At 39.3% G+C, this 12,920-nt stretch overlaps 1 protein-coding gene across 2 annotated transcripts in view; it reads right to left on the reverse strand.

The window, feature by feature from the left end:
* Nucleotides 1-37: 37 nt before the first annotated feature.
* Nucleotides 38-12,920, reverse strand: part of tubgcp6 (tubulin gamma complex component 6) — a 29,190-nt gene continuing 16,307 nt past the window's right edge. For both annotated transcript variants that reach the window (XM_073471634.1, XM_073471633.1), the window contains exons 18-25: nucleotides 11,716-11,877; nucleotides 9,740-9,908; nucleotides 8,826-8,967; nucleotides 6,900-7,094; nucleotides 6,180-6,312; nucleotides 5,251-5,464; nucleotides 2,097-2,290; nucleotides 38-583 (exon numbers count right to left, since the gene is read on the reverse strand). In XM_073471634.1, coding sequence (XP_073327735.1) covers nucleotides 492-583; nucleotides 2,097-2,290; nucleotides 5,251-5,464; nucleotides 6,180-6,312; nucleotides 6,900-7,094; nucleotides 8,826-8,967; nucleotides 9,740-9,908; nucleotides 11,716-11,877 — 1,301 coding nt within the window. In that variant the 3' untranslated portion in view covers nucleotides 38-491. The remainder of the gene's footprint in view (nucleotides 584-2,096; nucleotides 2,291-5,250; nucleotides 5,465-6,179; nucleotides 6,313-6,899; nucleotides 7,095-8,825; nucleotides 8,968-9,739; nucleotides 9,909-11,715; nucleotides 11,878-12,920) is intronic.

The raw sequence follows: 12,920 nt of genomic DNA on the forward strand, positions 1-12,920 counted from the left end.
GTTTTTCTTTACATCACAAAAAAACTTTAAGATCGTCACCAGAGAGAATAGAACATTTATTCAACAAAGCATTTGTATTTACATATAATTGTCATTTAACTTAAATGCACTTAGAATCTAGACAGCTGGAGGCACACCTGAGCATGAGAGGCTTTACAGCAAGCATCTGCTTTATCTCGGTTGCAAACTTTGGCAGCGTACACTTTCAGACGCGAAGCCATTCATCAAGCTTATAAACATGTAGTTCAAAATGATTGCCTAAAGTAGTCTGAATGTAAATAACCTATAAAGTACAGGTGGGTTTTTAAATGTATTTTGGAACTTCATTTATTTTATGTGTCTAATTATCTGTCGTATAAACACATAGGAGATTCTAAAGATGTAAACACTCATGGTACACTGTGGTGCATTGCATAATTATCTTACAAATTGCCTGTCTTGTGCCAAGCACTCATACTCATGCGCAAAATACATACAAAGCAGTAGACAGCTCAGGAGTCTTTGTAGTAGTTGTTGAAGTTGATGCGAAGGAGGAAATCCTCGAGATGAGGCTGGTAGCCTCTGTTCACCAGCTTGGTCACCACTGAGAGAAGAAAAAAGAAACATAAACTGCTTAATAACTCTGTTTTAGAAAAGTGCTATAACTATAAATACAGTTCTGATTATTTCTGAATTGTTAATCCTGTATTCTCCCAAACACTTGAGGGAAAGGTTCACATGTACACTGAAACATTTTTAAACCTGCTGTAATGATTCCCCCCGATCATCCTGCCATTAGGAGACCCCTTACCGACATGTTTCCCATTATAAGTTATGGCGGACAAAATCCACTTCTTCTGTACAAAAACACATTCGAGAGTTCAGCAGAAGCTAATATAAGCAGGGAGAGGTACAGGGAACTATGCACTTCAAAGACTAACTTTTAAAGATATTAATTTTGGGGTGTATTTTTGTACAACGAGAGGGCTGTGAATGTCGTTTTCCTGTCACATTGAAATTGCTTCAGGATGGACCTCTTATTAACAAGTATGAACAGGAGGGGCAATTACAGGCAGCAAAAACAGTATAAATGCACTTTTTAGAGGTTGACAAATAGTGGATTTTTGAAAGCCGGTATAATAACGATAGTTATTCATTTGACATGGTCAGAAATGAACAATCTTCGGCTTTATTATAACTTGGATTACTCTTGAACTGAACGTCTAAGTCAAAGTAAAACATCTAGATAAGTAAATACATCATTAATATACATCCCCGTGTAACAGGTGGAGGCTGCGCAGCCATCGACCACTTCTGAAGTTAAGTTCTGCCTAAACAGACCACTATTACACATGTGCATGTCAGTACTGTTTTAATACAAGCTTAAAAATGTGACCCTACCTTTTAAACTTAGACTATGAGGACACATTGCTGCAGCAAATAAAAACCATACTGATTAAATTAAAATATGTTCCACACTTATTACCTAATAACCTATCATTAATTACACAAAGAGGGAAAGGCTATCACACAGACAAGTTCATCTAAATCAACAATGAACCTGACTTCAGCTCAGAAACTTCTGTCTAATTTCTTAATTACTGTACAGCAAAAACTCTCACAGCGGAAAGTGCAAAGAAAACGCCTCTTCCAACGATTTAAATGTCACTGGATGACTTAATTAATCCCTTACATTTAGAGGAGATTTGACATGCTTTAAGAAACAAATTCCCTCAGTGTGATAGAATTTGGCAACCCTTAATTAAGAACCTTACAGCTTGAAATTAGAAGATAATCAACATTTTATAGCGTTCTGCCATTTCACAGCATTATGTGCCCCACCTTTCGTTCTTTTCAAATTATTGTTATTACTGTTCCTTTTTCTCTCTTACTATATTGAATATAGAGTGGATACTTTCACACTTTCACAACACATCCTTTGGCTTTATAAAAATTGAACTGAGAAACATTTTTATTAACTGCTCAATAAAAAAATGTTCAATAATAAAAATAAGACAGGTTCAGAACTTCTTTAAGTTTTGATTAAATGTAGGTGAAATAAAACTAATAACCAGGGTAAATATGAATATAAATCAGATCTTATATTCTGTCCTTACCCTTGAAAAGAAAGTGGGAGTAATACTTGAAGGTGTTGTATGACTGCTGCATGGCAATGAAGCTGGGGTGTACTGCCTCCCCCTGCTGGCTCTCCCAGGGCTGTGCGATCAGCTGGGCCCGAAACTTGAGGATGAGGCTGAAGATGCTGTGGATGATGTTCATGACCGGAGCCGCTTTCTCTGTAAGCAGACCCCTGGGGAGACGGGAGAGTGCAAAGTTTATGAGACATGACAGGCAACTTTGCAATGACTTTTCAACATGCTGAAGTTTTACACAGGGAAGTGTGATACTGACATCCTCTCCTAATGAGATTAAATCATTCATCGGGTTCAAAAGTTAGCCTCAAATCCAGCTGGAATTTTAATTAACTTGCAAGGAGGAGGTTGAATTAATTTTATATGAAATTATGGGTGCAGAGGGTTCCACTTCAACATGCTGTGCCTGTACAGGGCCTGAGGAAATCATTTCACTTCCTGAAAAAATGTCCGCATTTTGTGGTTTTGTAGCCCTTAAAATCCTGACGGTTTAAATTCAGTTTTTGCCATCTCTATTTAACTATACAAACACTTTACAGAACACCTGTAACAACATTTAATTTGAGCCCTTCTGTATATGAAGGGTCCAGGATCCCAAAAAAATTTTCTTAGTGGGGCTGAAACTGATAATCATCGTCTTGATTTTCAATTTTAATGTCACAAATGTTTTGTTCCACCTTCTTTAATGTGAGAATTTCTGATTTTTTACATTATGGTAAATTTAACATCTTTGGGTTTTGGACTGTTGATTTGACATTTTTCATTCCTTTCATATGTTTTATAGACCAAATAAGCAAACAAACCAAGCTGACATATTTATGTTGCTTGATTTACAACAGTCAAAAGCTCAAATACATTAAATTTACTGTTTTAGAAGACTAAGAAACCTGCAAATGTTGAGCAGGAACCAGATCATTTTTGGTATTTTGCCTTTAAAAATTACTTAAAATGATGAATTAAATATTTGTTGCCGATAATTTGGGGTTGTACGGAAGCCCTAAAGGGCCATGCATTCATACATTCTATTTCCTTTGTTTTCTCGTGATAACAAGTTAATTTCATTTGTTTTCTCGAGATCTCGAGTTATAATCTCGAAATAACAACTGCCGTTTTCCTGAGATAACGGGATAATTTTCTCGAGATCTCGAGATAACGAAACTTTGTTTTCCCGAGATAACGGTATAATTACTTCGAGATCTCGAGATAATGACTGTGATATGATAGGCCTGAGATTATGGAGATGCCCGGGACCCCGTAGCTGGTCAGCTATGTAGTTAACGACGACATCAGGCTCACTTAGATTGCGCCGCCGATATAGCTGAAGCCTTGCTAACGTCTTTTTAGATTACACACACTAATATTTCAGCCTGTGTCAGGCCTGATTGAAAAGATATGCGACGCGGTGATCGATATGCTCCTGCTCCTCTGACATTGCTACACTGAATGATGTTTCCTGCAATGATTTAATATACTACACTATCGTTTTGTTTTCTCAAGATCTCGAATTAATTATATCGTTATCTCGGGAAAACAAAGTTTCGTTATCTCGAGATCTCGAGAAAAATTATCCCGTTATCTCGAGAAGACGGCAGTTGTTATTTCGAGATAATAACTCGAGATCTCGAGAAAATTATCCCGTTATCTTGGGAAAACAGCAGTTGTTATTTCGAGATAATAACTCGAGATCTTGAGAAAACAAATGAAATTAACTCGTTATCACGGGAAAACGGAGGAAATAAAATGTATGAATGCATGGCCCTTTAGGGCTTCCGCAGGATTGGACGACTAATTGATTTAGGTTTTTGTTTCAGCTCCAGTGCCCCCCAACAAACTACAATGTGACAATATTATCTATACCTAAGATTAATCTGTCCATTTAAAATAAAACACAAACCTAAAAATGAAAATGAATGAGCCCAAAGAAAATGATCATGTAGGCCTTTTTCTTAGCCAATACCAGCTCCAATACCTCAACTCAAGGTACGTGCCAGTACTGATTAGTGATCTGATAGCAGTGCCTTTTTTTCCCAGATTTAAAATCTGCATTCCTCATTACGTGCAAGTATTGTAACGCCATCAGAAAAACTAAAAAATGCTCATCAGAATATCCCAAAGCACAAGGTGAAGTCATTAAATGTCTTGTTTTGACCAATCAACAGTTCAATCCCCACAAGTACTCAATTTCCTATGATGTCAAACCCAAAAAACGCTATAAATCTCATATTTGAGAGCTTAAACCATCAAATGTTTGGTATTTTTGCTTGAAAAACTACAAATTTCTTTCAGTCAAATAATTGACTCATCATCCACACATTGCAGCTCTACACTGGAATAATTTTAAAGTATATTAACATGAGGCAAGTGATGCTGCGGCACTTAATCCGAGTCTGCAGCCCACCGTGACTCAATAAATGTAACTGATAGCAGTAACAGTGAATCTTGTCGAAGGAGAAACTGTATTTAATATGAATCAGTTATTTCATGGCTGATACACAGACAGCTTAATAGAGTTTGTATCACGACTATTGGATCGACGCACCGTGACCAATTTTTGAGATGAGGAAAAGAGGAGCACACACCTAAAAAATCTGTATCACTTCTGCATGTGTTAGATCATTAATTCAAGAGATGGAGATATATCTTTACACTTTGTGCTACTGCAAAATGCATACATCTGACTAAGTTTTTATACATGTTAAAGATCAGTCACAAAATCCTAATTTAATGCAGTTTAATTCAGGCAGCAACAATGAACTATATGAAGAGGGGGGCAAATATTAATCTAAAATCATTATAGTAAATCACGCTAATGTGGAGAACTGTGACACATGCATACATTCTTTAGGTTTGTGAGGTTGCCTGTGCCTCCTCTCACATGGCGTGCAGTCTAGATCACAATAAATACATGTAGCCGTGATCACTCTAAATGCTTAAAAGTTTAAAATGTATTGCCTTTAAGATGAGAAAAGAACATTTAGTCTTGTTATAAAAAGTCCTACGACACAATACATTAAAGAAAAATATCAAACATCAATTAATTTGTGCTTATAACAGACAACAGCAAGCATTATATTGGAACAAATACTGTAATATGCATATATGCCATTCCAGTCCTCACCTGAAGATGGCTCTGTTGAGGTAGTCTGCATGTGTGCGGTGGATGGCATCCAGGTCGCTGGCAGTGGCCAGCTTGGCTGTGAACTCGCTCCAGGACACTTGCAGGATCTGGTTGGCGATGTATCCCTGTATCACCTTGACAAAATGCTGCATCTCGTGTCTGTACAGCTGCAGCTGACGAAACTGCACCGAGCGGCCGGCTCCTTTTACCAGCGCTGAGGGGTACAGAGATGGGAAAAGAGACACAATCAGTGTTGCATGGACTGAAACATTTGTTAGTTACAGACTTTAAAATGTGAAGATCTGCTGCTTTGCTGTATCATATCAATGTAAAATCAATACCTTTGGGTGCTTTTGTTTCTGTTAGTCAGCAATTTGAACTCACTTTGGGAACTTGACTGACACAGATTCATCTTTATTTTAGTTTTAGGCAAAAATCGATGCAAATAAACTCCTAAAACAATTGTTAATTAAAGCCATATTTATTATACAAACATAAAGTAATTGTGTTAAAATAAAAAAAATATAATTCCCATTGGTCCTGCCAATGGTCAAAAATGCAGTCAGATCAGAGTGCCATATTAATAAATAATCCACATTTTCCTCTGGTAATATTAAGGCTATAATCGCTGAAGTTTATATACTTTTAATAACTTGATTCTTTGTTTTTTCCCCTTCAGGGTATCTGTTTATGTAGTCTGTGCACAAGCTCTCACTGATCAATACCATCTAACCCACTGAAGCACACTGTTTTACAACAATCCCACTGGTATGAGATGTGCTTTGTATTAATAAAACATAAAGGAATCGCAGCATTCCCCTCGATGAATATTTTATAAACAGCCGAAGCACAACAGGAAGAATCTTAACTCTTCTCTCTCAGAGGAGGAGTCTGAGCCGGGCCTGGATCAAAAGCTCACACCGTCTCACCTGTCCGCTTGAGGTGGAACCAGACCTCTCGGAGGCTCCACACCATGTGTTTGAGCTGCAACAGGAACGAGAACAGACGGTTGTACTTGTTCATGCAGCTGTCCGTGATGATGATGTTCAACGGCCAGTCCACCTGGGAGATGACAAGAAGCCAAAGAGACACCGGTGGAGGGGGGGGGGGGGAATAGCGTGTGAAGGTGTGAGTGTGAAAGGAAGCAAGAAAGAAGCAAGAACAAAGTGGAACGAAAAACAGGTAAAAGGAGAGTGACGGATGGGAAGACGGAAGGAGAAAGGTGTGAGTGCAGAGATGTTGATAAAGGAGGTGAGAGGATCGTGAAGGGAAGACAGAGTGTGAGAGATGGGGGGTAGAAGCGGAATGGGGGAGAAGAATGTATAAAGAGAGAAAGAGTGAAGCGTGATAAAGATAGGGAGAGAGAGGGAGAGACATTCAGCAGGAGAGGGAACAGTCATGACAGAGATAGCGTGAAGAATAAAGAACAAGAGCAGAGGACAATATGTGCAGCATTAGTCACCACGCATGTCATCCCAACTCCAATCAATCTGCGAACTTCAATCATTTAAGTGCGTGATAAGCTAATTTTCCACACCCCGAGCAGTTTGTCAAAACATGACGGGTTGTCACATTCAAGCTGCCACTCATGCTGAGGACAAGCACACCCACACGTGCACACACACTGTTACTCACTCACACCGCCTCACCTTGTAGCGTAGCTCCAGACAGTTGAGGGAATCGGGGGCGTGTGGGTGGAAGGTCTCTGGGAGGAAGCGCAGGGCGAAGGTGAAGTTGCCAGCTAACGGGGTGTCCCCATGTAAGCTGTACTGCAGGGCCTTGCTGAGGATGGAGTTCAGCACCAGGGGGGTCAGCAGCTCGCCGGGAGTCTGGCCGCTGCCCAGCTGGGTAGCGGAGACATTGATTAGATAAATACACAAAAGATCAAACGTGGATAGCTACCCGTACCTCCACACCTGTTGTTTGCTATCAAGGTTTTCACTCCAAACAAACACTACGGGTAGCTGAATACAATAATTAGTTTGCTTTCCGGTTGAAGGTGTGCTAATCAGTGAAATCAGCTGGTGGAGTGTTCGGCTGGGACAAAAACCTTCTGTCTCATGCGCCTCAAGAGACAGACGTACATGAATGTTTCTGCAGAACAGCACCAAGGTGTAAGCACAGACTGTGCTTCCACGCCAGGAAGCTTGGGCTTGACATAAGTAGTCTCAGAATCTGGCAGCATCATGTGCCGTAAAACAGGCCAACAGTTTTAAGCGGCTGTTGTTGTTGTTTCTATTATACCAATGTATTCAATGACATTGTGGAAACAATGCAAGAACGAACAGGGTCGCACTTGGTGATGAGGAGCACCTGAATCTGCAGATCTCCTGCAGATTCAGGTTTTTTGTTGTTTTTGGCAGAAGCAAGCAGCTGTTTCTGCTCAGCACCAAACAACAGACAGACACAGTTAACAGCTAGCTGGTAAACATAGCGCCGCATATAGCAGCGACACAGACAATTATTTCCCTCATGAGTTGATAAGAGACCAATAACATGGGAAAAAAAGTGAATATTGGACTTGAATTCATCAAATGGGCAGAAACACGACTCAAAATGAATGATGTTTCTCCGTTACTGCTGTAAATAAGCAAATGTTTAAATGGTGATGATATGTCAATGTTCACAACTTGTTTCCGCTGCCTCCAGGGCTGTCATTTGGAGGCTGTTTGTGTCCACAAACATGACAAGTCCAATATTCACTCTTTAGCTCCATCTTCTCCACCAACTCCTGCGGGAAATAAATGGCTGCTTAGCTGCTAAATGCTCCGATCCATTTACCAGCTAGTCATCAACTTTGTCTGTGTCAGGCATTTGGGTATAGTCAGTTTTTGGGACTTTTTCTTGCTCAAACAGCTGTTGTTGACAACGACTTTAAAAGGCGATGGAAAGCTCCATTATGTTGAAGGGAGGTGCAGGATGGGGTGATAATCCTCTGTGGGTTTGTCACCACGAGCAACCCCTTTCACATTACATCATTTAATCCATTACTACAATAAAAACAATTGATTAAAGCAGCTTTCAGAATGCTCAGTTTTGTTTGTACATTTCATAACAGCGATCCCTTTTTGAGAGAAGCTACATGTGATATAACTGCAACACACACTGGCTCCAGGATACTAGATTAAATTTTGCAGGAGGAAATATGAACCCTCACACAAGAGTCAAGTAACTTCCTTTAGAGAACTGTGCTCCACCTATAGTGCATACACTTCTACATAATGGCCAATGCTGTGGACTCAAGTGTTGACAAAAACACAAATGGCGACTTGGCTTAGCTGAACAGCCAAACAGAGTGAACAGACAACTGTCAGCATGGTGTGTCCGGGTCCTAAGGGTGTTACTAAGCATGTACTAAGTAGTTTATAGATAAAAACATGCTCTCAGATAGATTTCACAAGCTAAAAGAAGGTAATAGAAAGTTTAAAATATATTGCATTGACAGTGAGGTCAGAACATTTGGTCTTCTTGCCCTCTCTTGTCCTAGAATCCCAAAAAACTGAAGAAAAATGCCCTACAGACCCCTATGTTGAATGTGCATGGAGATGACAGCAACGCTACTTAAAGAGCTTCACCTTCTCAAAGAGCAGATCGCTGAGGGACTGTGCGAACTCGCCGTCCTCCATCAGCAGGAAGTGGCGCAGTGCCTCGAAGTGTCTTTCCACTCCCAACTCCACAAAGAAATAGTCCACCACCGCCTTGTTCACCAAAGATACACTGGGGATGGAAGGTGGAAGAGAGAATGACCAAGGTTAGGAGGGAAAAGTTTTGACTCGAGAAAATGTTGCTGACTTGCAAATTTAATACAGGGGATGACAGACGTCAGCTCTGGAGAAAGCTCGGGGAATATACCGGTGTTTTTTCACTTTTTGGATGACTTCCTCAGTCCCATTAGTTTGACTTATTCCTAAGCAATTCACCTTTATGTAACAGTGGGATTTAGGGACAGTTTTCTCTAACTGAAAAGTCAGCAGGGAAATAGAGAGATAAAAATAGAGTAGAAAATCTCTGGCAAACACCCCTGCATCGTCTAAGCATCGGATGAAAATGAGTTCATAAAAATTTAGAACTACGAATTCCAGCGCTAAATATACTGCACCCCCTCTGTGTGCAGAAAAGGGATGAGAAAGCCATTTCTTTGCACACAAAGGCTAAACTGCATAGTGTGCAGAAACATTGTAGGTGAAGACTGACAGGCTTGTCTGGAGCGCTGATGGAATTTCAAACAGAAAAAGGATCCCACAAAGATGGAGGGTAATAAGAATTTAAATTATTCCTCTAGAGCAGAATGTGCACTCAACTGCAGTTCAAGTGGCCTGAAGAAGCCGGAAAATGGCACGATATCAGTAAAAAACGCACTTCAGGATTTCTCTTGATACTTATACTTGTATAGAACAACCTGCAATGTGCCTACAAGTGTTATTTTTATTCCAATCAAACACTAGACAGACCATTTCTTCCTGCAGCTTCCTTTCAGTCAGACACTCACTGTGTGATGAGCGGGGCAGTGACAGAGTGTTTTATCAGAACTGGCAGAGAAACCATCTCGCTGAGTTGGACAGCAGTTGTGTCTGTGGCTCTGCGGAGTGTCGGGTCCATGGGAAGGCCCCAGGGGCCCCGAGTTACCTGCTTCAGCAGCTGACACTCGGGGGACGAAGCTGTGTGAGGGGGAGATGACAGACATGTTGCTGAATAAATATCACTCTCTGAAAAGAGTTATTTTAATAGTGCAAAGAAAGGGCATGTACAGTTGAATGAAAAAGAAAGAAGTCAAATAAATATCCATATATTGGCAAGAATGAATGATGTAAAATAAATGTTGAAACATTTATTAAAGTCTAAAAATGTAAAAACTTCTCCTTTACACTTTCTAAAATGTTGATATTACATATTGATACATGTTGATGTTATATATTACTCTGACGAAAAGAAAATATTTGAATGTGAGAACTTGGGCTTTTTACCATTCTTGAAAATGTATACTACCTAAATGATTAATTGATTAATTGAGAAAATAACAGGTTAATCGATAATAACTAAGCTGTTAAAATGACCTTTGAATTTGATCAAATCTTCTCTGACACAATCTCAACAAAAACAAAAGATAAAGGATTCACAATCACTAGTATTTACTGCAAGGTGATTCATTAAATAGCACTAGACTGTAAGCTGTTACAATTATTTAGTCCACACTCTACATTGATAGTAACATTTCCTAAATAATGAGCTCTCCTGACTTTGATCAGTGGTGTGGAAAATGTATTCGGCTGAGGAGATTCTGATTGATTTAATGCAGACCCTGGAAGCTGGCATAAATAATAGCAGCATGACTGAACAACACACGCGAGTGAAAAAGACAAGATATTGCTTCAACGAGCCATGATGCATCCCACCCAAACATGAACCAGACTAAATACCCTTATGAAATATCGCTGCTTTTTATGCAACCTCTGTGCCTGCTGAGGGAGTAAATATTAAACAGCCTCTGAAAATGAATCACTCCTGAACATGTTGTAATTTACATGAAGTAAGCTCCACCGCTGCAAGGTGTATAATTTTCATTTCTCTGCAATTTGACATGATGTTGTGGTGTATTTCAAAAGATGTTTCATTTCTCATTAAGTTATTTCAGAGACATCAGGGAGTAAACATGCTAAAAAAATTCAAGAAACAAGTAATTTCATTTTTCTTACTAGATTTTTACTGTAGGCTACAACTTTTTCTGTTGATAAAAGAATGGCTTAGGCTTTGTTTTTTTTGCCCGAAGTGTTTGGTCTCATCTAATTTCTCTCTACATGCAAAGGCAGCAGCCTCAGAATTATCTGTATTCAATCCCTGTTCGGGCCATTTATTAAATAATGACTCACGCAAGAGCATCAATTTTATGAGAGATAATGGATTTCATTTTATTTGATTTACGAGTCAAATATTTTACTTTTGCTCGTTTGATTTTTGATGCAACAGTTTTATTTTACTTCAACTCGGCTGTGAAATGAGCATACAAAGGTTTAGCTCTATTCATGTCAACTGGGAACTACATTATGCTCAGTTGCTAGTTTATTAGATACACCTAGATAAAAGTATGCAGTCCTGTAATAAATCCTACCTTCATGAAGGTTATAATGGCCAGTTTTTGTGTTTTTAGAAAGGTGTTTATTCAACTGTATGATCATTTTGGAGGCGCTTGTGGCGCTGTTGTTTTCAGATGTGATATTCAAAGAGGTGTTTCTAATATTTAGTTCGCCCTCATGAATATAAAAAGGAACATCTTCTCAGTGTAAACATTAAAATCAACAACTCTCTAAATTAGTTTAAACAAAGCTAGACACCATTATGTCTTTAATCGTGACCTCACGGCCCAAATTCTACTCATCATGCACAAAAATGTCCATTTCAACAGGGCCCACATTAACTTTGGCCAAAGATTAATGGTTTCTTTGGCACACTCATATGTTTTCAACTCACCCATTAGGTTGTAGCAGTCTTCGTAGTGTTCCACCTGGTACTGAGAGGACAAAGCCAAGAGGTATTCCTGCTCAGACTTTTCTCCAGGGGACAAAGCGAAGGCCGCTGCCCAGGACCCCATGCTCTCAAGCAGCTGCTCACCAGGGCTGTCCGACTTAAAACCTGAAGAGAGATGTACAATAATTACCTAAAAATGTCCCATTCAGAATTCAGAATCCACAGTATTGCACTTATATTTTGTATCCTTTCTGAGAAAATAAACAATAATCCAAGCTTTCTGAGAAATTATACATTTGGTTTATGTCAAGTAGAAGACTACACCAAGGCTGCAATTGAAAATAGAAATATTTATAGAGAACTACTAACACAGTGGTGATTGAGCCTATGAACCACTGATGATAGTACTGTAATATTTATATGTTTGCAGTATTATAAACTGGTTGTCTGTGGCAACATTGCCAGAAAACAATATGTATTAAGTTACTGTGAATGCAAATCAAGCATTTCTTTCGGCTGCAGCTTCACATTCAAATCATTTAACTGACAGAACATGAGCTGACTTTTATTATAAAGTAGTCACAGGAAATGCAGTGTGTTTGTCAGTAAGCTTAGCATTTAACAATATCGTTCATCCAAAATGGTCATTTTCGGCATTCGTTGGCAGCACATCAGGTAACATTGCAGGGAGTAATGAAACAAATGGGAGCAGCCACAGCGATCTGTTAGATGAAGAGCTGCAGGCGACGGGCTGCACACCTCTAACTTCTCAGCGAGATAACAAACTCTTTTCACTGTGCTCTGTTGTTCACAGACTCTTGCTGTGTGCAGCATAAAATCAGATCAATGTTGCTCACAGAATGATGGAAAAAGGCCAATAACTTCCTGACTTCTCTATAAAAACAACAACAGTTTGTTTTGTGGCTGCCAGAATTCTGGGACCTTGAGTTTTAAACCATGTTTGCTCGTACCACTAATCACTACAGGACTGAAGTCTTTGAGGGTGCCACTTTAAGGGTAAATGCACTTCTGTCTTCTTTGATTTAAGCAAGCGTATTCTTCATTTCTACTTGTCAATTAGATCATCTCCTATATGTTTGTGAGTTTTTCTGTTGTGTATTGAGTTGATGCAATAAAAATAAGATTAAAAATAAGAGGGCAAGATTATTGATCTGGATTACAATCGCATCAGAGATCATAACATCTTA

The sequence above is a fragment of the Pagrus major genome, chromosome 8 (assembly GCF_040436345.1).
Source record: "Pagrus major chromosome 8, Pma_NU_1.0".
Lineage (NCBI taxonomy): Eukaryota > Metazoa > Chordata > Actinopteri > Spariformes > Sparidae > Pagrus > Pagrus major.